The 27,398-nt window shown below is 30.6% G+C and overlaps 2 protein-coding genes across 2 annotated transcripts in view; one reads left to right on the top strand and one right to left on the bottom strand.

The window, feature by feature from the left end:
- Positions 1-20,192, bottom strand: part of LOC129987889 (complement C5-like) — a 39,340-nt gene extending 19,148 nt beyond the window's left edge. Inside the window, exons 1-7 of the mRNA XM_056095870.1 lie at positions 20,131-20,192; positions 14,088-14,248; positions 12,776-12,976; positions 9,030-9,100; positions 6,589-6,732; positions 4,231-4,273; positions 3,279-3,363 (exon numbers count right to left, since the gene is read on the bottom strand). Of these exons, the coding sequence (XP_055951845.1) occupies positions 3,279-3,363; positions 4,231-4,273; positions 6,589-6,732; positions 9,030-9,100; positions 12,776-12,976; positions 14,088-14,248; positions 20,131-20,192 (767 nt within the window). The remainder of the gene's footprint in view (positions 1-3,278; positions 3,364-4,230; positions 4,274-6,588; positions 6,733-9,029; positions 9,101-12,775; positions 12,977-14,087; positions 14,249-20,130) is intronic.
- A 5,325-nt stretch (positions 20,193-25,517) lies between these two features.
- The window catches only part of LOC129989423 (complement C3-like), a 109,612-nt gene continuing 107,731 nt past the window's right edge, over positions 25,518-27,398 (top strand). Inside the window, exon 1 of the mRNA XM_056097959.1 lies at positions 25,518-25,671. Within this exon, the coding sequence (XP_055953934.1) occupies positions 25,577-25,671 (95 nt within the window). The 5' untranslated portion in view covers positions 25,518-25,576. The remainder of the gene's footprint in view (positions 25,672-27,398) is intronic.

Below are 27,398 nucleotides of genomic sequence, written 5' to 3'. Positions count from 1 at the left end.
CATTTCGTTTATGAGAAATTGAAAGACCGATAGACAGTCATCAACTGGATTGGTTCAAAATTTGATAGGAATCTATATTTTAGATGCTAAGTCTTGGAAGCAAATCTTAGTTACTTTTTACTTTAATCTTACTTACTCTTTGCGTTTGGGAGTTGTCGAGTTCACTTGCAGTTGAACAGCCAGACATACAGACTTCCTCTGGATGGATTTCGTTTAAAATTTGACAAATATCTAAGCATTTAGTCATAAATTCATAAACTACATTTCATTCGTCTAGCTCAAAGTAGTTTTGAGTTATCGTGTTAATAAGCGTATATTAAGACTGACAAGATAACGTAATTCCAGGAATGGGTTTTATGAAGGGAAATCTAAAACATGGCGATTCGTCAAGATTTCGGGATCGAAATTTTTATGATTTCTATACTTTCTCTACATTTTGTATGCGAAAAAATAATAATATGTGGGTTTTGGCGCTCTATATGGCAGATTGTCCGATAAAGAGCTACCAAATTTGATATTAATATAATTTGGACATAGGGATCGCGCACCTACTAGCGATTTAAATTAGAATCTTATTTAATTAAACGTTAAACGAGTTTTCAATGTTTTTCCATGCCAATTCTCAAAAATAATATTACACAAAAATATCTGAAGATAAATTTAAAACTATACGTAAATTAATTATTCGAACAGATTTTTTATCGTTATAAAATTAAAAAAAAGGTGTTTAATAGTAATAATTTAGTAGGTTATTTTTCTTATGTTACGAGTAGGATTTTTTTTCTTAATGATATCCGTAACCGTCTCTTATGAATAATCAGAGTTTACTTATTATTTTACATTAATTAATTTTATTTTATTAATTTTTAATTAATCAATCTATAATTCCTTGGAGCATCATGACCCTCTATGACTGACGCTCTCAAAATGTCTTCTGTTTGCTATTTAGAAATGGAGAAACGACACAAGAATTAATTAATAAGAATTAATTGCCTCCATAATTAATTGAATGCCTTATTATTTCTGTTTGCTCTTTACTTGGCATAACAAACTTCCACAAACTTGAAATCGCAGTTTAAAAAAATAACCTCTAGAATTTCCAAGACTCAAAAAGTTTTGGGTGACAAACAGATTCACAGGATTTTAACATAATAATTAATTGAAGTATACACATGAAACAAAAAACAGAGGCATAATACATTTTAATAAATGCACATCATAGTAACTGAAACAAAATTCACATATTAATGTTATTATGATTAAAGTTTAAAATAAGAGAAAACATGTCGGAAAAATCGACTGAAAAATATTGCGATAGTATAAAATAATTTAAGTAAAAAATACAACTTGATAACTAAGATCTTGTTGTGTCGCCCTTGAACTTTGTGACTTCTTGCAATTGATTTGGCATAGATTTCATCAATGTTACGGAAAATTAACCGTTGATTTGGGTCCACTTTTCATTCAGATATTTTCTTAACGCCTGGTTCTTAGAAATATTGTGTTTGTTATATTTTCGCTGTATATGATCTCAAACATGTTAAATGATATCAAGTTCTGGACTCTGGGCAACGATTTTAATCACACCAGGACAGTGGTAGAGGAACCGTTACGTGCAAATATGAGTAGTATGTTTTCGGTCATTATCCTGGTGCAATTAAAATTGCCTTGAGATTTTTAAATTTCTCTCACTTTGCTGTAAATTTCGCATGAAAATTTCAAGGTAGACATATTTATTCATTGTACCATTTATAATGTCTAAGTTCCTCACCATAGAGCTTACCATACGACCCTGGTCTAATTGGATGCTGCTTTTATATTTTACAGTAGATAGCAAATTTTTGATATGCAATGCTGTATTTTGTATGAAGCAAACGTTTTACATGCCATAGTTTCCTGAAATGTTACATTTGCTTTCATTCGTAAAAAGAACACTTTCCAAAAAATCCGTTGACTACTTTACGTGCATTTTAGCAAATGTCGTCAAGCTTTTCTCTTTGCCTTGCTGAAGTAGGGCTTGCTCCGAGGTACTTTTGCCAGAATACTTATGTTTTCTTAAAACATTTTTGACAATTTTAGGATTTACAACTATTCAGCATTTTTTTTCTTTTAACATTTCAAAGTGAATTTTGTGGCTCAAGTTTTTGTATTAATGTGAACCTGTCTCACAATTCATTTCTCTTCATCTTCACGAACATTCCTTGGATGCTCTGATCTTTCCTTGTTTTCAACATTGTTATTTTCTTGAATCTACGAGTAATACTGAAAACAACATCCATACTGAACTTCAAGATTTGCCAGCATGCAACAAATTGATTTTTCATTTTTTTAATGACTAATTACCAGATATCGCAAATCAACCGAAATACCTTTGTTTCCCGCCACCGATCCATGTATAGTCTTTTCTGATAATTTTTTAAATCGAAAATATAGTCTAAAAATGACAGTAATTGAATTTTATTCATGCGCTATACATTGATTAAATTTCTCATTTCAAAAGTTTTCCAATACTTTTTTACAACTGTTTGCGTTTAAAATGTATTTAAAAGGTTAAAACTTTACAACTAATTGTATTCTAAAATACTATAAAAATTGTCCTTATAAACTTATAGACCAGATTGTTAAATCATTTCTTGATCAATTTGGTTTTTGCTTTAATGTGATTAATATTTTTATGAATGGCAATATGCATAAGTGTCTCAATACTTCTTTGCGTGTCTGTTTATAACCGTTATATATCTGACAAATCCGCTAAAATTAATTCAATTAGACGAGTTTTCAATTTTACTAGTTTTTAACGCCGAAATCTTCTTATTGATATTCCTTATTAGGCTCCTGTAAATGAATATTTCAAGAACTTTGAAAGGGGATGTAATACTTTGTTTTATTGACTATGTGCATCACGCGAAATGTCTGTCAACCAAATGTAAGAAACCAGCATGTACTGAATTTTAAATTCTTTTCGGTTTCGATATATTTTAAAGTGCTGATTCGTACCTTTAATTTGCGCACGATTTGAATTCAGTATCATTACCAAGCTGCTGGCGGACGCAATTCCGAGTAAATATTATAAGCTTTCCATTAAGCACTTTGTATGCGATGATGCAAGGTAGCAATTTAGATCACAGAGAAATAGCACATAATGTAGAAATTTAACAGTGATGCCATCTTATCTTTTGTAAGGTGTTTTCAGTGGCACACGAATTTCAAGAGAGAAGTAAATACAGACGAACAAAATGCATGCTTTATGCTTTCATTCGTAATATTTATTTACTTACTTAGCAGAAACAGACACAGTAATGTTGTCGTGGGATTCCAAAATAATTTTAGGTGCTTTAAGATCGACGGCAAATATTGGCAGAACTATGAAATAAAGCAGAAAAAAAAATATATAAATATATTTTAAAATTTAATATATAGGTCCAATGAATTTAAATGCATATAATTATTTAATATAAGAAAGTGTCAATAATATTTTGATTATTTCATTTTACAGGCCCATAAATATAGGAAAGTTTCAAAATCAAGTTTTTATTAAAGATGTTCACAGAAGAAAGAATTTCTTTATCAAAAATATGGAGATCAAAACAAAATTGTAAATGTTCTTGGCCTTGATTGAAATACTCCAAATAAAGTGGAATATATTTACATTTATATTATGTTTTTAATGTTTAATAAATGCTTGATATTTTCTTTTTTGTACTTTTTACTGTTACTTAATTTTCTTATAGAACTATTTTCAATGCCTTATGCCTTTATGAATTTATTTCCTCCGTATGTTTCGTTTAAAAAAATGATTTTTTAATTTTCAGTACAGTAATAAAAGAAGCTTCAGTTTATTTATATTTTTATTAGTCTTACTTTATACAATATGTTTCATAACTCTTTATTATAAATAGTTTTTTTCATTCAATTGTTTTTTCTCAAATTCCATACTTGATGCCACCGCTGATATGAAATTTAAAACAGATGAAATATTTTATTTTTATAGGAAATACACAAAATTTCAGAATTCTATTGCAAAAGATTTTTTTTTATTAGCGTAAAGATAAGTTAAGAAAAGTTGAGATGTGTAATAAAGACTTCGAACAATGTAATACATCTAAATATTTAAATTTATTTTATCATAAAATTCGGATTACTGTAATTCTTTTTTTAAGTTACGGAATTGAAGACTTTAATAGATGAAAATTGAAATTTATTACGTTGAAGCAAAATTAGTCAACTTACCATACTCTTTTAATTCAAAGTAGGCAGTTGTGTTTAGCTTCAGCTGAAACAAAATTGAAAAAAATATTCTATGAAATATTATCAACATAGGAATATCATAAGAAAAATTTAACATACGTTCTAGACCAGGGGTGGAAAACCTTTACGGATCAACGTGCCATTTTTTTTTTAAAAAGTTTAATGAGGTGTAGACGTGCCGTAAATAATTTTGATTTGTGATTATTGGGAAAATAATAAAACTAAATACTAATAACTCAAAACTTTATTTACTACGAAAAAATAAATTTTGCACTGTATAGTAGTAAAGATTTTAGATATACGTGTAATTCAAATGAAAGTAACTTTAGCGTGACTTCTTTTGTTGCCGATTAGATGACAAATAACTTATATTAGGATTGCAAGATGTTACTTTTGGCAAAAAGCATGCTGAATTAGAGTCATCTGCCAAACGGTTTCTAAGAGAGACTGTAATGTTATTCATCTCTGAATATTATGACTCACCGGCATAAATAGATGAAAATATGATTAAAATAGCATGAGCCAACTTCTCCAAACAGTTAAATGTGTCTGAAATGGAATCCCGTGTTTCCAAATTTCGTTATTGGCATTTTTACGTACATTGCTTTTTAATCTTTATGTTTCAATCAATACCAACTTTTTCATTGTTTCAATAAATTTTTGAATTCATATTGAACTAGATTGGTAGTTAATCGGTTGCATTTCAAATTCTTCAGTTTCCAACCAATCGAACAGGGACAAATTCAGTTTATGAAATGAAATCACATCAGGGTGTATAATAACCTTGAGCGTTTCCGATAATTTTTTGAACTGAGAAAATCTGGTTGAAATGTCTTGATTGGCGAATCAATTACGGAAATAAATTCTTCAATAACTTTTTCTTCGTTTGGTTTCTGATGTATATCTAAATCTTTGAAGTATATATATATATATTAAATTTAGGAAGTACTTGTAGTTTTTTTTAATATTATCGTTCCTAAAACATGCAATCCAATGTCAAAAGTGCGAATGAGATCCGTCATGACGATAATTGTTTCATTTGTGCCTTGAAGCTTTACGTTCAATTCACTGAAATGTTGGCATATGAAAAAAAAAAAACTCAATTTTGAGAGCCACATAATATCCAACAACTATTTATATTGTTAAATTTCTCCCACATTTTGCAGAAACAGTCTGATTTCTTCCAAGCAGTCAACAAATCTTTGAAGTACGTTCCCACGACTCAACCAACGAACATTATTATACATTAGTAAGCCATTATATACCGAGATGACTTCATGCAACAAAGCCCCAAACTTTCGCTTATTTAAAGCCTGCGACGATATGAGGTTGACTATTTTTGTGACTAACGCCATTACATTATCAAGAGATGTTAAACCATTCTTAGCACAGAAGGATTTTTGGTGAATAATGCAGTGGAATTCAAGAATCGAATGTACTACGTCTGTTTGAAATAAACAAATTAAACCATTTTTTCCTCCACCATATTTAGAGCCCCAGTGGTAAGCATAAGATGAAGGGTAGTTGCATTTCCTCATTCCATTTTTTTGATGAAATAAACACTTAATGACGTATGGACAAAAACGCTGAGGATGTCTGAATCCGATAATGAACACTAGATACTGGGCTTCTGACTAGAACTGAAAAACATGATTAAAATCATTAAAGCGAAGAATATTTTCTATTATATATCATATTTATGTTTGTATTTTAACATGAAAATAATTGTTGGTTTGTGAACCGTATTTAATTTTATTTATACAGAGTGAAAAAATGATTCGAAACATTCTGCAGAACATACCATTGGATTTGGAGCTAATAAATTTAGCACGTAGTTATTCTTTGGTTGAAAGTAGTTAGTATGGAAAGAGTTTTCAAAATTTTAATCGGAATTTTAATTAAAAAAACTTATTAAAATGTTAACATTTTTTCTTAATCGGAGCATTTTATCGGACAAAAATCATTACAACATTTTAAAATAATAAAAAAAAAGAATTCATTAATAATATTTTATTCCTTCTTATATTTTTCTATTTCTAAGAATTCGTTCAAATAACTTTGAATGCAAATTTCGCAACGAGAAGTTTCATTGTTATATCAATAAATAGTCACTCGCGTTGCAGAGATATTTTCTGTGTGCACTCTACTGCGGATATACAATTAATAGTTAATTTTAAATATGAAATGAAAATGGAAAATCCCTCTAACGATGTGCATTCCATTTTTCAAAATATATCTGTGCAAAATTTAATAGCTCTAGATCCAATGGCGTGCCTTATAGGCACTAAATAACATGCAGAGACACATTCAATTTTATTAGTAGTAGAAACCAAATAATACCTCATATCCATACCGTACAGTAGCTGACCATTCTCCTAATTCAGAGCCATCTGAGAATTTATAACTATGATCAAACGAAAGTCTAGAGAGTGTTCGAAAATTCTTGTTGAAATCGGTCTCTTTGAAGATCAGATTCTTCGGATTCTGCAAATTTTCAGCTATTAAATAACCTTAAAAAAGTCAAGATGAATATTATCATACCAAAAGCATATAAATTCAAATTAATACTATCCACAAATGGAAGTTCTATTTATTAAGCACATAGGAAACTGAGTATATGCTCTGAGAATTTTCTGTTTCACTCATTGCCTCCAAAATTTTACACTAAAGAAGGTAATGAACTATTTGAAATAGAATGCGCAATGAATATTATAATATTAAAGCATATAAATATTATCGACAAATGGACATTTTTTTATCTATTTCTTAAATGCATTGTAGGAAAATGATTATACGTTTTGAGAGTTTTCTATTCATATCATTGAATTCAAACTTTTTTTAAAGATTTACTACGTTGTTGGCAAGACTATAAACCAAACTACATCCATTTCGTTATATTTTTGAATTATCATTTCCATGTACTCGCAAATATGCGACTAAATTAGGTGAACCTTTACTCGAATGTTATCCAAAATTTTGCACACATCTATAATTCTAAAGATAAACTTAATTTTATTAATTTCTTTTATCTAGCTCCTTATGTTTTTAATTTGTGACAATGCAAACTTCAACCAACTGTTGTTTAAAGACAAAACCGTTCGTCTTGAAAAAGGTGCGGAATTTGTGAACTAAGTGAATTTGTGAATCCTACTTTTCAAGTCATTGTGAACTAAGAATTATAGTGATTTTGACATATCAAATCCCACTTGACTTAACGTATATAGTTAAACTCAAAAGTCAAGTGTTAATTACAAAGAGAAACGAATCCTTCCTAGAAAGAATCTAAGACAGAACTTGGTTTAATGACTATACTTAAGAGTAATTTTCATTCCTGAAGGAATTTTTGACGAGCCCCATTCTTGCTTTTCTGGGTGGGAAACCTCTAGCAACTAATTCTAGTCACAATGAACAATTTATTGCTAATTTCTATTGTTTTCTGAATAACACTGATGCCGATCACATCCAGAGAGTAGAACCAATACCCTTTTTCCTCCTCAGTTATTTAATCTTATCACTACTAATCCAGTAGTGAAAGTTCTGTACTAATAGTCCTTTTTGGGTTCAGCGTCTTTTTGAAACGAGGAATTAAGGGCATTATCAGTGATAACATGTTTTATATACGGCACTAATCGTACGGAAAAAAAAAGATCAATTAGTGTAAATCTTGCCCGATCGGGTTGGGCAGGTGTAATAGTGTGAAGGTTAATACTTTAATCCACTTGGCATTGGCGGCGGTTAGGATCTATGGTTAGTGTTGTATTATCTCAAGGTAATACTCTATTGCGCTACCAGCGCATCTATACTGTGCTTACTGAGCAGAGAATAGCTCTAAAAAAACCGAAGACTTTAAAATATAACGGAAAGTTCAGGAGGAAATAAGCAGGCCTTTTCTTGCATTCATTGCGTTTATTTTTCCGAACACAAACCGAAACTGAATTCTAAACACGTTTCAACAGTTATTATTACAGTTAACAACAGTTATTAGGTTACATTTAACAACAGTTATTAGGTTACAGTTAATAAAACTAATACTAAATAAAAGATAAGTAGAATGACAGTTAGAGTCATTTCGCCATTAGAGAGCTAACAATACCTTCTTGTTAAATAATGAACATAACTGTCACTCATAAGCAATGCAATAGGAAAAGGCAGTAAAACTATACCAGGATAATTAAATGAAAAATAGATTAATCCCGCATAGGGACTAAAATTTGGTTGACTTAAAGAAACATGAAAGATCAACCTGTCCCATCTATCTAGATACGGTGTTCTGCTGCACGGTCACCAGCAACTATCACACGAGAACAGTTTAATTCTCGTATTATATCAATAGCAATTCATGTATCAAAATACTCAAGTGAAAATATATATTTTGTCAAGAGTGAATTAACCGTTAACTAATTACAGCATCTATTTTGTATCTACCTGTATGTATATGTATTGTAATGCAATGTATATTAATTTAAGGCTTCAGAAGCCAATCAATACGAACATTTTCTTTTTTGAAAATGGGCATTGCAATATCTTTAAAGAGGTTTAAGTTTTCATTGGTCAAAGTACTCGAATACATCCATTCTATCTACTTTATATCTAATTCACCAGCAATTGGAAACTTTTACTTCTAATTTTAAAAGAAGTTTTATTCCCTTTTTTAATGATCATTGATTTGAGAGAATGGTTTCTTAATTCTCCAACATACTCCAAATAAATAAATAAATAACATAGATACTCTAAATTATATAACTGCATGAAAAAGTCACAAAATATTATGAATCATATACCCTGATTTGAAGTTTGAACGGCTTATCAGAGGGCAATCCATCTTCATTAAGGGATATGATTCGGATGCTGGCTGAAAAGAGAGAGAGAGAGAGAGAAATCTTATTCATGCACATAGACTTCCATTTCTAATATAGTAAAGACTGAAACAAATAGTCGTAGAAACTTCATGAAAATTCAAGCTTTTATTAATCTGAAAATAGTAGATATTTAATACTTCCAGATTTTTTTTTCTTTTCGTTTTTTAATATTGAGTTTAGTTTCTTATGGTCCTAGCAGATGGCGCCACGGAACGAAGTCAAAATTTAAGTAATGATTAGCGGATAATTAAACTCTGAAATCATCGAAATAACGAATATTTATCGCTGATTCCAAATCTTTTTAAAACTCCGGCATACCAGGGAGAGAAAAAGCAATTTCCCAGTTCCATATTTACATACATAAAACAAGTCACATTAAATAAAAATGTTGAAGAATTATAAATTAGAAAAACATGATTACCACAAATAAATGGAATAGCTACAGTTTCCTTTTATAAAATTTATAAATGATAAGAAATTTACTTTAAAACAAGTAATTAAAATGAGTGGTATTTGAAAATATGACTATTAAAAGCAAATGAGACATGTCTCTTTTTACGATATAAATTTCTACTTTATATTTTTATTATTTTCTCGTATACGAAGTATAGAGAAAGTATGCCCACATCTCTCACCAATATCTAATGGTCTCCACAAATCTTTCCCGGATACTCTCTAATAAAGGTGCTATACCAAAGAATGCCTTGCATGGCATTGGTGTACAATAGTTACGAAATATTAACTTTTGATGTGAATTTTGCATTTTTACTCTATCTATCATGTCAACGTTAATGGTTTATTTGGTGATTAATCCTTGCAATCCCTTAATAACATTCTGCAATCGTATTTGCGATTCAGATGGGTTTTTCCCAACCGATCGAAACAAAATTTGATAAAAAAGTACACTTGTAGTTACAAAATCTCATACCAAATTTAATATATTTAACACATTGCGCTTTTGAGTTATCACGTGTCTACACTATAAATGTTAAATCTGTGCACCGAATTTTATCTACCTAGCTCTCTTCGTTTTGTAGTTATTATGTTAATTTATATTCGAACAGCTAGACAGACACACTTCTTCTGAATGGATTTCACTGCAAATTTTGTGAAATGATCACATACCAAAATTTCATTTTTCTAATTCACAGACAGGCAGACATACTGACAAAAATGTGTTTTTCGAAATCGAGAAGGTCTAACGTGGCGATTCGTAAAAATCCCGAATTCGAATTTCTTGGTTTTTACTACACTTTCCTTATTCTACGTAAACGAGAAAGTATAAAAGGACGTCTTTCTCTCACCTGTACACGAAATTGGGAATTATGAAGAATTTCGTTAATAAATAAAGAAGGGCGTGTATTTCAGTACCAATAAAAATAGTTTTAATTGCTAAGCTAAATATTTATGGAATGTATTTTCGTTCGTCTACAAAAGAGTCACCTAATGAAGAACTGATTTAATTTGATTAGAATGCATTAAGAGAGTTAGAAAATGTAACCTACATTGATTTTTAAAAATACCATGATAATTTTCATAAAAAATAAAGGAAATCCTAAATTTAAAAAATAATTAAAATCATTTTAAAAAGTTATGAAAATTTTGGATTTTCAATGTATCCAAAGTTTTATTGCTACAAACCTGTAATGCTACTTCCCAGCATGGTTAGTTCATTCACTGGAAAAATTATTTTACGATCAGCTCTGTTAGTTGCTGATCGGGTGCTTCGTCAGTGATTTCAGAGCTTGGCGACAGACCTGACTATCATTTGGCGACTTGGCGACGGATTGGCGAAAAAATAGATATTACTAGAAACTTTCAGAATTTTAGTTACTAAGCCAATAGGATCCGAGACACGCCTGATTGGTCCAGAACCTTCTCCGTCCTCCTCCCAGGAACTATAAAAGGCCGGCAGTCTCAAGCTGCAGTGGATCGTAGTCGTAGACAAGTATCGAGCCGTCGAGAGGATAACGAAGCAACGAAGAACAAGCATTGTATGGGGCTCAAGCGATTTCTGAACTGAGCTGTGTGCCGAGTCCCGGTGTTTATTTGGAAGAAGTATCGAGTCGTGTGTGGATTAGCCAGTCGTGTAGTAGTTAGTCGGCAGTTGGATACAGCTAAAGCGGGGAGACAGTGGAGAATGGCAGCCGTTTGGAAAGACCGTAGAATGAAGCTCCGAAGATTCCCTATCCTGCTGAATTCTGCATGGCCGCTTTGTGTGCTGTGTTGTTATTGCTATCGCTTACTACTTGTGGCCACTGTATGTTGTAGTGTGCTGCTGCTTGTTGCCTATCTTCGTCTCGGCTGTATATATTTGTCGTCTTTGGCCATTCGGCTCTTTGTGTTCAATAAATGTCGTCGTCCGTTACTTGACTGTGTTTATTTCGGAAAAAAACCAACAAATCAGAAAAGAACCCCGACGACGGAAGAATATTACGTAACAACATTCAACGTTTTCTTTGAATTCATTCCCTGAAAGTATGGGGGCTATAAGAGATTAGAGTACAGAGCCCTTCAACTAGAAAATTATTGCAATGGAAAACTGATATCAAGGTAAGTGGACCCTTAATATGCTCGAAGATTACTGCTGAGACTTCATAAAGAAGCTGCTGATTACGTGTATATGAAAGTGTTTCACAGTTAAGGCGTTTGTTGCTACAAATAATATAAAACATGAAAAATTTCTTAAAAATCTAATTTTGTCACAAAAATTTTCTTATATTTAAAAAAAAAAAAACTTTATCAATAAGGTAATGTTTTAGAGTTGTATTAGTTTTAAGCCTGAAAAGTGTTTATTAATGCAAAAATGCAAATTTTTTATGGTCAATTGATCATATAAATACTATAAAATTGTGATTTTCTAAATTTTGAATTTTAAAAAAAGTCTTTGGGCGATAAAATATTTTTACTATGTTATTCCTCTTCAACACCTATCAAAATGTTTAAAACACCTCTTACTTAAAGTGGAACAGAAACTCTATTTATAAGTACAATCAAAATAAATTTTTATGTCAAATTCTTTAACAAAAGAGAAATATTAGATTTAAAGACATGAAGGACATGACACAATGAAGGTTGCATTTTAACAAAATAAAATGTTTAAAATAATTGTTTTCAATTGTTTATTTGAATCATATTTTAGTGATTAATTCTGATTTTGAATGTTCGCGAGCAATTTGAATATAGAAGGTCCCATTGTAAGCAAAGAAAACTTCAAAATTTTATTTTATATTTGCATCTAAAAAGTACAGAAGATAATAATTTTTTATCCAATTTTTTTAATTACTCTTTCGCCGGCGTCCTGGCCTAGGGTTAGTCCTGGTTCGGGCATGGTTGCTCTCTACCCTGTGTTCTATCTGTGAGGTGTGTGAAAGAGCCTCTCTATAAAGAGGGGTTGTGCAAGCGAATGTGTGTGTCATCTTCACATGAGACAGAGGTCAGACTTCTACCCTCGTGTGCTCAGGCACCTTGGCCCTCAGAAGTTACTGCACACTCGGCTTAAATCGCTGACAGTTCGTCAGCGGGCTTATAAAGTACCATGAGTAACAATAACAATGACTCTTACTATATGCATGAAATATTGCACTATGATTTTCGTTGAGATATTATTAACAGGAAAGCAAACTATCTAAATAGATACATCTTCTAGCTGTTAATGTAATTCTTACCTCTTTCCTTTGGCTTGTAGATTGGTTTGTCGGTTTGAATAAACACATATCCAGCCTCGTTAGTGATGGGAATCGGAATCTCTTTGTGAAAAGTTTCGCTTCTAACTGTCAGCAGCACATATTTTCTCGGACTCGGATTCGATAAAAAATGACGAGGAAAGGCAGATGGTTGCAAGCGGACTTTGAATATTTCGGGTTGCTCTGTAATAAAAAAAAAATATATATATGAATTTCAATTTGCCAATATTTCTTCGCATTCAGTCCCTAAAACTAACCCAGTGAGAGTTGTTTCTCCAAAACTTTCTCGCATACTTCATTCAAACTCTCATTCTTCACGTACAACACCCGATTCCACCAAAGAATCGTTATGTAAGTGGGTCTGGTGCACGCTAAATCCATTGGGGCCAAACATTCTTCCACTCATGTGGGATGGGGTACAAATATGGAGAGGGGCTGCCAGCTCAGGCGTCGTCCTTGTCATCTGACCGTGGTTCAAAATTGTGAGGTCCGTCCCAATCTAGCCCTAGTGTTGCTTTAAAGCGGGACGTTAATATAATCAAACGAAACTAAACTTCGTCATAAATATAGTTAAATAAATCTATTTAATTAAAACAAGATATTTAGTTTCTAACTTCTTCATTAGTAAGGATATTTTAATGAAATTTTCAACATTGGTAGGGTAGATCAGTCCCTTGGTCATTCGGATTTCAGGATTTATCGAGCACCTATTACTTTTATTGGGAATATCTGAAGAGTCTTGTTTACGAAATTCCAGTTGAGTCAATTGAGAATCTCGTTGTTCAAATATAAGAAGCTGATGTATGTGGGCGTGACATATTTGCCATCTTGGCAGTATAAGCCAATCGCTTCATGGAGGCTGTCAAGTATGTATCGGAATTTTGATCAGTTCTTATAAAGATTTCCCTTGTCAATGACGCTGTCATTAAATATTTTTGTCTCTCTGTTCATATTTTTTTTGCGTCACATGCACATATATATTCCTATTACAATAAATAGCTCTTTTAAATAAATGGAAATTCTACTAAAATATTTTCGCTATTGCAGAAGTTTTAAGCTAAACATCTTGTTTCAGTTGAGATGAGACACCTTGCATTTATCGCTAAAAAATGAATTCCGATCCCGGCATCCTATGTGAATATTATTCATATCCTTATTCCCTATCTCCTATCCAAATGTTTGTACCATGAATTTTGAATCACTCTGTATAACATAATGTTAACGGCATCTTACAGAGTATCGTAAAACATTTACCGGATACTTAAATAATTAATGAAAAAAAAATCTGTTACACCTGAAGATACATCCAGTACTGTTTCTGTTATGTTCTTGGCCTTTCCCGGATAGTCCTGGATAAGCACGCTCACCCTGGCCTTCGACCTGCCCTCCAAGGCCACTCCTATCTTCTCATCCGTATCGAGACGTAGAGTTTTGGGAGCAACCACATGGAAAATTCTGCAAACAAATGAATAATTATAAAGAATGTCTCCAGATATCAATGACTCAAATTCCATGGTAATTAGACTAAAAATTTTATAAACCTCAACTGTTTACACATATTTATTAAAATAAGGCTAGCGGGAGTATTCTCCCCGAAACCTTCTCTCATATTGTCCAATAAATGCCTTATATTATTCATGTGCATAATTATGGACTTTTGATAAGACGTCCTTTGCATGATATTGGTGAATGATAGTTACGAAACATAGATCTTTTACTTTTCTCGGGAATATGTATTTCAGACAATTTTTCGATTGGATCGATTTTTATTCATCAATTCGATTAGTATCAAAATTTGAAACAAAATTAAAATGGTGGCCATTGATTTAAGCATTGCATTTATGAGTTATGACGTTTGAATGCTTGAGAAAGTACAGACTAACAGACAGTCAACCATTGGACATTGACTGTAAAACTTTAGGACAAGTATCTGTATTTTAGATGATAAACGTATATGCCAAATTTTATGTATCTACATATTGGCGTGTTGTAGTGATCGAATTCACTACAGTTCCTGTGAATGGATTTCGTTTAAATTTTGATATAAATCTACAAATTTGTTCGTAAGTCCAGGTACCAACTTTGATGCATCTTGCTCAATGCATTTTGGAGTTAGCGTGCACACAGAGAGACACATTTCCAAAAAATGCATTTTTTGAACTGAGGGAGATCTGAAACGTGGGGATTCGTCAGAATTTCGACTTTGATTTTTTGGTGATTTCTATACCACCTTTATACTCCGTATATGAGAAAATAATAAAAGGAAGATATTCGCTTTCTACGGATATCCATGCACTGCCAATGGCTTCTTAGAAGATAAATAGTGAAAGGTGACTCAAACTCCTAATCCACAATATAGTAGTGCGATAATATTTTATGTTTGATTCGGCCATCTTTACTGTCGTGGCTGGTTCGTGAGTGCTTTGAAAAAAATTAGGCAAATAGAAAACTTAACAGATTTATTTCAGATTCGTTCGAGTTACTCTGCTCAGTAACTCCTTCTCCACCAAGAGCCAACACTCGAATGACATCACTCTTTGAATTACACTCGCGCTAGTTGCCTAGCGCCATCTATGAACGTTTATTTTCTTAACGCTTCAAAATCCAATCACTACACCCCCAACGTAAGAGTAGTGTTTATATGAAAACATAAACATACCTCTGAATTAAAATTATGAATTGGATTTTAAAACGTATCTAATAACATCAAATTATCCAAATAAAAATAAACACAAATGCAAAGTTAACTCGAATGAATAACTAATTACTAACAAACATTTAAGAAAGCAACGAGGTAAAATAAGAAATGCACAATTGAATATAAATACCATCTTGATAATAAGAAACTCACTTATCAGTTAATATATACTTAATAATGTATATAATCACTTATCAACTAATAAACACAAATTTATAATGAATATAATCACTTAGTAAACATTAATACATAATTAAGAAAGGATTTCACTTGATAAACCTTATTCAAATAATATTTCAAATATAACCAAAACTGCTGAATGAAAGTTTATAACAAACACTAGAAAAAGTTATATTCCTGTAACCAATCCTATTTCAAACAGTTTTGCACATTATACTCTTAAACTTGCGAATACCAATTATTCAACATATTAAGAAAATGATAATAACAAAAAAAAAAAAACATTAAAACAAATATACATAATATCAAGCATAAATTATTATTATTTTATAGTCACTAATCCCATATTGATATATAAAACAGAAAAATGATATTAGTACTAAAAAAATGTTTTTCAGTCTATTTTGGTAATAAACGTGACAGGGCATCAGCATGCGGCATTTTAGAACCAGGGCAATGTTTTAATGTTATGGTGAATCTCTGCAAGGCAAATACCCACCTTTGTAGTCGAGATGACTGAGGAGCGCACTTGGTCAGATAAGGAAGGGGGTTATGATCGGTAAAAATGTGGATCTCGGATCCAAACACAAGGGTTTCAAACTTTTTCAAGCTCCAAACTATAGCAAATGCTTCCCGTTCGATTGTCGACCAAGATTGTTGGCTTTTGTTTAATTTTTGACTTGCATAAGCGATAGGGCACATTTTTCCATCAACAGTCTGTGATAAACACGAGCCAATCCCGATTGACGAGGCATCACAATGAATCACAAAGGGTTTGCTCATATTCGGAGTGTGTAGAGTAGGAGCGTGTAACAATGCTGATTCTAATTTTTCAAAAGCAACACTATGCATTTCACACCACGGTAATACATCAGGGCTTCTTTTCTTTGTTAGTTCCGTTAATGGAAAGGCAATCTCGGCGAAATTCGCAATATAATCACGATAATAGTTGAACAGGCCAAGAGCACTACGTAGTTGTTTCTTGGTTTCAGGTACGGGCAAACGAGAGATCGTTTCTAACTTAGCTGGATCAGCTTGATGCTTTCCTGAGCCAATTATATGTCCCAGGTATGAAATTTCAGATTTCGCGAAAGCACACTTTGAAAGATTAACAGTGAATTGCAGCTCTTCCAATCTATTCAGCACCAAATGAAGATGTTTCAAGTGAGAGGAAATATCATTGGAGAATATAGCAATGTCATCAATATAAGCACGGCAAAATTCTCTGTATGGCGACAATGCTTTGTTCATTTCCCTTTGAAAAGTAGCAGCTGCATTTTTCAGCCCAAAAGGCATTACCTTAAAACGATATTGTGCTCTATGGGTCTTAAAAGATGTATAATCCCGCGAATCTTCTTTAATTTTTCTTTCTTCCAATTCTCGTTCTTCTTTAATTTTTCTTTCTTCCAATTCTCGTTCTTCTTGCTTTCGTTTTTGTTCTTCTCTCTCTTTTCTATCCTCTATGATAACTATCATTTGTTTCTTCACAAACTCTTCCTCGTAATTTTCACTTCCAGTAATTAATTTTTTTAAGTCCACAATTTTCATCTCTAATGAAACAGTTTCACCCAGCTCTTCCGCCAACAACTTCAAATCTTCCTTTTTCGCGCTGCCTAGGAAGGCCATATCGATACCGAAAGCACACACCTTTATCAAATAAAGTTCGATTTCAAGTTCGTCAAAAATAGCACTCGATTCTCAATCTGGTCGACTGCGCCAAATGTCGTGGCTGGTTCGTGAGTGCTTTGAAAAAAATTAGGCAAATAGAAAACTTAACAGATTTATTTCAGATTCGTTCGAGTTACTCTGCTCAGTAACTCCTTCTCCACCAAGAGCCAACACTCGAATGACATCACTCTTTGAATTACACTCGCGCTAGTTGCCTAGCGCCATCTATGAACGTTTATTTTCTTAACGCTTCAAAATCCAATCACTACATTTACTTTATTTTTAAACTTTACTTTTAAATATATAGCAAAGATAATGTGCCTTAAAAATTATATTTAATATCATTGCAATGAATCTGTCTATAAACATAGTAATTACAGCCGAGGAAAAGATTGCTATAAAATATGATTTGAATAATTTGAAATATTTATTAAAATTAAATCGAAACTGCCTGGAACTAATATTGGGATCTCTGAAAAGTCTTTAGTGTGGATTTCAGAGTTATAAGAGTGTTTTTACTTTCTTTGCGCAATAAAATGATTCATGGCTATCGAGGAAAACATTAACATCTGGATTTAATTGTAATAAAATCGTTTGATTAAATAATGATATTATTATACTTAGTGAGAACTTACTACTCAAGAAATAACCAAGTGTCAAAATGGGTAGACTTATGCTCAGTGATCTGTACCGTGGAAAGTTTTCAACAGTTTTACATCCTGCATATATTAATGAACCGATAGCGACCATCAATAAATATTTCATGTAAAAAATAGTGAGTGTTGAGTATTAACAGATAGAAAATTTATTAACTCATTTTATTACAATTATTTCTGTCATATTGATTTATAATAAGCTAAAATACTAAAAGGGATATAAAACTTTCGCTTTTTTTTTCTTCTCCTTTTCTCAAATTGCAGTTTTTCAAACACTTACATTCAACATGATTTATTTCATATTTGTAAACAGATAAATGAAAAATAGAAATATTCTTTCAGTTTGGGAAAATACTAAAAGTTGTAAATGCTACAAAGAACTATTTTTCATGTTGTTTACGTTCAATAAAGTACAGATAAAAAATTACGAAATCTAAATTTTTACACAATCCCGCTGCTTAAATGGCCATAGTTAGTAAAATAATCTTTCCCTGCAAACATTCAAACAAAATAATTGTACTCATCTGCACAGAAACTGAGAGTATTTAAAAAAATGTCCGTTTCAAGAAATTGGAAAAACTTTAAAGTGCGTTATTGTCGGTCATTTTTCATATTATAACAGCTTTCTAGAGGGATATCCACCAATCATTAGACGTCACTCTCTCGAGGTGACCAGTGATTTGTTTAGATTTAGGAAATTCGAAGCTTCATAACTTGATATGTTTTGGTCACAGAAGAATGGGAATTATTTTTATTCGAAATATGCTTACTTTAGGCTTACTTGAGGCAATATACTTGTTTATATTCTTTTATTTTTTAAGTACTTTTATTGATTGATCCGCCACAAAAGTATTTCTTATGACATTTAAAACTTTTTTGAATTTAAAATTATATATCTATATATTACAATTAGAAATTAGATATTTTCAACTATTTTTTTCCACTAGAAAATGAACTTGTTTTCGTTAGTTTAAAAAAAAATCGAATCTAGCTTTTTTTTAAACATTGAATGAATTCCCCATGGACATAAGATAAATTTTTAGAAATTATTTATAGCTTATGCCCATATATTCATTTCAAAGCTAATAAACGCTATCTAAAAATCCCCACGTTTTAGATTTTCCAGAGTTCAAAAATTTGTGTTTGTATGTATTTCCGTGTCAAAGATAATTGTAAAACGTTTTCAGCTAGACGGTTGAAATTTGGTATATGGTCTGAAAAGTCAAATTTGCAAATCTTTATCAAATTTTGAGTAAAATCTCTGCCGAGGAATTTCATCTGTTCAGCTGTTCGAATATAAGTTAACTCGAGAATTACAAAACGAAGATAATAAGATAGAGCAAAGTAATCGTTGGCCAATCATTTAGCGATCGCTCTTGCTGCTTGGATACGATAACTACAAAACAAAGAGAGCTGGACGGATAAAATTCGGTACCTAGATTAAATATCAACATGTCAAATTTTCAGTAAAATCCAAATGCGGAATGTCTGTCTGTCGTTCTATGCTTTCAGGGACATATAAATGCGATTTTTCAAAAACGGAATAATTTAAATATATGAAATTTTATGACTACAAGTATAGTTCTACGTCAAATATTTATCTAAACTGATTGTGAAAAAAGTGTTTGAAGCAGAAATTCGATTTTCGGATACCATAAACACATATCAAGGACTAATCATCTCAAATCTCGCCAAGGTTGACATGACAGATTCAGTAAAAATGCTAAATTCACGCCAAAAATTAATATTTCGTAACCATCGTGCGCCAATGCCATGCAAGGCGTTCACTGGGATGACATATTTATTAGAGAGTATGTGAGAAAGATTTGAGAAGATTACTCTCATTGGTTAAAAGAAAAATATTGATTTTCGCGAGTTTTCAGATCTTAAAATCGAATATCTAATGTACAAAAATAAATATTTTCTAGATCGTTAGATTCTTTACATTATTTTTCTACTTTTATTAGAGGTTGTTTTATTAGAGAGAGGATTAGGACTTCGCTTTTGAAAAATGATGAAAAATTAATTCATCTTTTTCATAAAAATTCCAAAACAAACGAACAAAAAAATCTGATAAATTTGAAAAACGCTCCTGAATTTTTCTTTAATTCGATATTTTAAAAGGAAATACTTACTGAGCACTAGCAGCAGAGAAAAGTGCAAAGCAAATGAACCATTTATATCGCGTGGTATCCATCACGATGCTTCACTTAAAATAAGGAAGTTTCATTTTTAAAGAAATGTGCCAAGATTTCGCCATGCAACTCTTAAACTTCAGCCTTTGGCAGATCGATTTTTTGATTAGATATTTCGAGGACGATCATTTTAACATGTCTGTCTGAAAGTCCGTAATAAATAAAAATCAAAATAAATTATAATAAAAGATAAAAATAATCATGCCTATGACCTTATTCAAAAAGATTAATTACTTTAAAGTTCGAATATAAAATGGTACACGAAAATGATATTTTATTTGAAGATATGACATTGATTTGATATTTTATTTATTAATATTTCTCTATTTGAGCAGCATCTTTAAATCTCAGTAAATTACAATGCCGAACTTTGTGAAATGTAGGTTTCAATATTTGTTTCCTTGATAAAATTTATTTATTGATTTTTTAATATGATTTTTTATGTATTCTGTATTTTCTGCGACTGTTTAGAAAATCGTTAAAACTCCACTTTATTTTTTATTTATTAATATCTAATCAGAATTTTAAAAGACTAAAAAAATTATTTTGAATCCCTTATTCATTTCTGTTACTAAATTTGGTAGCTATAAGGCCAAAAGCCTGCCTTGTAAAATACTTAGACATACGCGTACAAAGATACTTATTCTTAATTAATATTATCAGAAAGTTTTTTTCTTTTTTTCCAGTATAGGAAATACAGAGAAAGTATTGTGGCTGTAAAAAAATTATACTCGAGATTTTAACGAATGTCCAAGTTTTAGACCTCTATGAGTTCAGAAAACACATTTTTTTGGCATTACGTCTGTCCATCTGTCCGTCTGACTGACTGTATATGATGATTAAAAAACGATGTGAGCTAGAGCGATGAATTTTGGTATATACCATCTTTATACCAGATAGATATAGATTTCTATCTAATTTTGAGAAAAACCCGTTCTGAGGAAGTCTGTCTATCCGAATTTTCGAATATAAGTAAATACGATACATTTAATTAAAATTTTGTCCCTTTTAACTTCTTTTAATATTTCTTAAAATTTTGTTTCGAGCCTAACTCTAAGGATTACTAATACTAGATGATCTTTTGCGTCTAAAGTGTTTCAGTTTTTGCATTTTATGTTCGTTTAAATAAACTATTCTATTAGCGGAGAAATGAAAAATTTATTAACAAGAAAGCCCAATTACATTCGAGAACGAAAAACAGGATGCATATATCCAAAACTTAACCGAATTATTTAAAATGAACCAATCAGAGAGGGGCGATTCAAAAGGAAACGGAACATGGTGTCACATAAAGCGAAAGTGAAAGTAAAAACGAACGGATTGCGCTAATAACTAAATAGATATACTATTAATGGCAGTAACGTTAAGTAAACGCTTTAACCAAAATTCCGTTTAAAACTATTAATGTTTCTGAACTCGCTTTTGAAGAATACTTTTGGGGAAGATATAGGCAATAGTAAATAAAAAGAAGCCAGTGAGTATGGTCTCTCGAAAACTTTCTCGCATGATGCTCTCTAATAAAGGAGTTATTGTAGAGAATGTCTTGCATGCCATTGGCTTACAATAGTTACAAATATTAAGTTTTAAAGTGAGTCTAGCATTTTTATTTAATCTATAGTATGATCCTTCAAGAGTACTTTTACGATTAATGCATGCGGTTAATAGTATCCGGAATCGAATTTGTGTTTTCGACACTATTTTCCCAATGGATTCAAACGGACTCAAAACTACACTTGTAGTCACAAAACCACGGACCAAATATTATATATTTTAATTACTGCGTATTTGAGTTATCGAGTTTACGTTTTCGAAGTTATAGTTCACCAGATAGTAAGCCTCAGTTTAGATTTGACTCAAAATTTGTTATGTGTCTATTCTATAGATGTCAAATCTGCTTTCCAAATTTTATAAATCCAGCTCTCTTTGTTTTGTAGTTATCATGTTAACTTATATTCGAACAGACAGACTTCCTCAGAACGGATTTTGCTTAAAATTAGATACAAATCTACGAATTTGGTATAAGGACCATATACCAAAATTCATCTATCTAATTCAAATCCTTTTTAACCCTTAACTGGGGACGTGCGGTCTGTGAGACCGCTAGCGAAGGATTTTCTGTCACCCCTATTCTATTTTTAGCTCAATTGAATGGATTGACACTGCAGCTTCCTATTTTGTGACCTTCAATACACGTGCATTTTTTCAACCGATTTCAGCAGATGCTTTTAAAAATAATTCAGTTATCTCTTCGAGCGCGGTCTCTAAGACCGCATCTCCCTGTTAGTGTCCCAGTGATAAATAATGCTTTGCAGATGGTGCTAAAACTTCGACCCCGAAATATCATCCAGTTTACTGATCCTATTATGAAGCAGTGCTCCAGACACTTTTAAATGAAGCATAAAATGATTTTATTGATAAGGTTAATTATAAAGAAGAGTTTTTCGATGAAAGTTCGAATTCAATTGATTTTGATATGTATGTTCAAACATAATTAAATTTATAATGTATTTTGAAAAATTTATAAAATATATTAATATACCAAGATATATATATATACAGAATTTATAGGTTGATTTTTATACTAGTTCTTAACCTGTATGTTTAAAATGCCCTAGAAAACCATGCTATGAAAGTCACACAAGCCGATAAAAAAAAGGCCAATTTTACCCATTGTCATTTTTTTTTTATATCAATGTTGAATTTTACATTATATTGTCTTCTATATACCTTCATATACTGTAAAAATAAATATGATATAAAAAGTGAAAAGTAATATGCTTTTTTCAAGAATATTATTTATTGTAACATATAATTTGAGAAGAAAGTATATTTACCAACGCATTTACTTTTTTCAATGATAATATATTTTGAAAAACTTCTAAAACATATCTATATATCAAGAAAAATATCTGCAAAATATATTGGTAGTTTTTCATACTAATACATTTATTAGAAAATTTATTTTGACTGTAAATGAAATGCGGTCTTGTAGACAGCACCTCCCCAGTTAAGTCCTAAAATTTCACCTCCCCAGTTAAGGGTTAATCATTATATTCGCAGCCAAATTGATGGATAGACATAACGCCAAAAAGGGTTTTAACTCAGGGAGGTCTAAAACGGAAAGATCCGTTAAAATCTCGAGTATAATTTTTTTTTACAATTATAATACTTTCTCTGTACTTCGTATACTAGAAAACAAGAAGCTTTCTATAATAATAATTGAGAATGAGTGCTTATGTGTTTGCATGTGGAAGTGATTTACAGGGCAAATTGCTGGCCCTATAGAAACCAAATTTAGAACAGGGCGGAATAAGGGATTATAAATAATTTATTTTTTTAAATCTTAAAGTTTTGATTAGATTTTAATATATAACAAAATGAGCGAAATATTAGCCACTTTCTAAACAGCCAGAGAAAATACAGAATGGACAAATAATCATATTTCCTTGTATATTTGGAAACATTAGACGATTTGGGGTGAGTTTGGACTTGAAGAGTTAATCACAGGAGAAACATAAAATATTTTATTGAAATTTTTGAAACGCAGTAACCCCGGTGGATTAGTTGGCAACAAAGATAGTGAGTAAATAATGAAATTTTAGAAAGAATAAAATCTAATTATAGTAGATTTTGCAAATTTGACAAATTAAAAACATAATTATGATTACTAAAAATGGTAGGAGTCTGTTTGTGTGCGTTGGCATTCTAAGGGCTGACAAATAGATCATGATTTAACCAATTTTAGCTCATGCATAACATATTTTCATAACTGATATTAACTGATTTTAGGGTACTTATTGTTAAATGCAACGAATAAATTCCCAAGAATCATATGACAGATTAGTAAAAGATTTAGTAAAAATGCTGAATTCACTTCAAAGTTTAATATTTCTTTGCTATTGAGCGATGCCATGCAAAAAGTTCTCTGCCTTTCCCAAGGTCCACAATATTTTTGCCGAATGTGGGAATAATATCTTTATTTCAGAGTATACAAGATAGTTCTGGAGAGACTACTTCAGCTGATTTCCATTATATTTTATTAATTTATCGGCTGTTTTCCAGTCTAATTCATTAAGTTTGTGTTGAGCATTTTAGCTTTCGATGTTTCATTACCTATTGAAATTAAATAAAATTTTCTTTAATTCCGTTATGAGAAAACTGTTGGTGAAATAAATTATATATATATATATATATATATATATATATATATATATATATATATATATATTCACACACATTATATCCTATATACAAAAATAATGTGCTTATAATAATTCAGAGTATGTAAACAGTGTGTCAGAGTATTTGGAAATTGTTTGAACACGTTTAATATATTCAGCTACATTGAGATATGTAACTTAATATACCATCCTTCCCTCCCCCCCCCATCTTCTTTCAATTAACTTTACAGTAAGGTATTCTTAGAATATTATTTTTATATCTTTTTTTAAAAAATCTATTTACATTTTAAATAAAATTTTGAAAATCTATTTTTGAAATTTTATATAATAAGGAATGCATTAAGATAAAGTTTTAAAGTTTTATCTTATTATTGATGATGTCTGACTACATTTTCAAGGTGTATTTTTAACGAAGGTAAAAAAAAAGGGATTCCAAACTTCAAATTAAATTTAAAAAAAAAATCAACATATAAACATTTTTCTCAGCGAAATTAAGAAATATAATTTTTGAAACCTGTAAAGATCTTTTCTTCTAAAATTCAAAAACATTTATTATAAAGAGAAAATATATTCACACAAAGATCAAAATTGAATTTTCCCTACCTAAAACAATGTCATCTAATTTTCCCAATATCTAATCAAAACCTTCATTACATAGAAAACTATAATAACTCCACGGAAATGTTTGATTCTACACGAAAACAGAGGAACATGTTCTTGTCTAGAACATAGGTACTTAAGCTTGCATTTAGCCATGTCGAGTGGTATTATACACTGAAATTTAAAAAGGATGTAGAGGTAGGCAGAGATTAGGAACTACTACTTAAAACAACCTTCATCTAACCTAAACATCTTACACTCGTCCTTAATTTCAGCCTGCATCATTAAAACGACACACACAATTCAAATATTTATTTGAAACACTTGCTGAGACGTATAAACACAAAGTTAGCGTTTTTCTAAGTAGCCGGTGGGGAAATCCCCAGCCGAATATCAGTTTGTTTTGGTTATTCAAAGCGCGCTTTCAGTCACAAGTATTAAAAAAAAAACCGCTCTTGTAATATCTTATCAGGAAAACGATCTAGTGGGGTTGAAGGTCAGGAAAACACGTCGCGAAATCTTGGCGATCTTTACTGTAACCATCAATAAAGAAAAAGCGGAACCACCACTACTACGAAAGGAAATTCTATATATAAAATACTCAAATGCAACTTCCTCACTTCACACACAGCATCGCCATGGATACCATGCGATGCACAGTGATCTTCTGCTTGGCGCTTCTCTCAATTTCCAGCGCACAGTAAGTGTGTTCTTTTTCAAGAATATATTATCTTTCTATTGTTCTTAAAGTCATCACGCATTTTTAATAAATGCTAACGAGTAAGAGATAAAATAATTAAGTGCAAAAAAATCTACTTCTTTACGTTTGGTAACGACTGCTAGATAACTTGAGTCATAAAACAAACATTTGAAGGGGACAGTAGATTTTGAAATAAACAAAAATAGACGAAAATATGAAATTTTATTTTTATTTTTTCATCACCAAAATATATGTTTATATAAAATTAAAATCGCATTATTAAATGCATTGTTCAATAAAATGAGTGCATGAAGATCCTAAAGAAAAAACACATTTTAATGGCTTTTCTCAAAATATATTCTAATTAATACCGTTATAAAATTATATTTTAATTGTATATAATTAATAAAATTATGTTATGACTAATAATAATAATAAAATTATATTATGACTAATAATAATAATAAAATTATATTATGATTAATATAATTTATGAAATTATAATTAATAATGTTAAATTTCTTTGAAATGCTTGAGCTGTCTTGATTTTTGAAGAACATAGAATTGATGATACTGATATTTCTGTTAAAAATTGACAGAAAACAGGATGTGCATTTTATGTTTTGAGATTTTCTTTAGGTATTTAAAAGTGACAAAAATGTTAGTTCAGAAAAACAAAATGATGAAAATTCAGTGATTGGCCATAAAAATATTTCTTAAAAATTAACATTTAATTGGAATTACAAAATCATGTAAGTTTCATTCCAAAAAAATTTTTTATAGGGTAATAACGAAAAAATAATAGAAAAATTTTTTTTAATTTAATCTTTTGAAATATTTTGAAATTTTAAAAGGTCATGTGCCTTTTCATTTTTTAAAAAAATAATATATTTTGTTTTGAATTAATTTTTATAAGATATATGATGTATTTAATATGCATACAAATTTTAATAAGCTTTAGTGAATAAGTAGCAAATCTAATGAAGTTCACTGTCATTTTAAAACGAAATTTTTACTTTGTTTACAAAATATATCTATATTTATCTTTCTATCTATCTATTTCTCTCTCTCTCTCTCTCTCTCTCTCTCTCTCTCTATATATATATATATATATATATATATATATATATATATATATATATATATATATATATATATATATTGTAGTCATCATAAAATTAGAAATCAAGATTTTGACTTGTATATATGGGCGAAACTAAATATTATTTTTTACTTTCATTTGAATGTGAAATTTTATTTTTTTCAAACACACTATTTTTATTAGAATTTTCTGTCTTTCTGAACTAAAATTGACTCGTAAATATCTGAAATATCTCGTAACATGAAAAGCATGCATCTAGTTTTATTTTGATATTTTACTGGAATCTTTATAGCGAATTTTATGCAACTTACTCAAAAATTAAAACGGCATGGAGTATTTCGAATACATTTATCTTTGAAAGTTATATGGTTTTATGAAAATGTCATTTAAAATGCACTTCCTCCTTCGATCTCATGAAATATTCATTTTATTTAAGAAAAATTTTGTTATACGACTTTAGTTGCACATGAGCATATATTTTGGAGATGAGACGTTAAAATTTTATTTCTACATTTTGGTCTTTTTTCTTTCTTTTGCTAATGTCAAAGTTCATCGTCTCTTTGAAACTTACATGAATCCATAAAAACATATTTTCGGAATTATATGTTCCAGTATTAGAATATAA

The sequence above is a fragment of the Argiope bruennichi genome, chromosome 10 (genome assembly GCF_947563725.1).
Source record: "Argiope bruennichi chromosome 10, qqArgBrue1.1, whole genome shotgun sequence".
Lineage (NCBI taxonomy): Eukaryota > Metazoa > Arthropoda > Arachnida > Araneae > Araneidae > Argiope > Argiope bruennichi.
The sequence above is the reverse complement of the archived record's forward strand: the minus strand, read 5'-3'. Positions and strand labels throughout refer to the sequence as shown.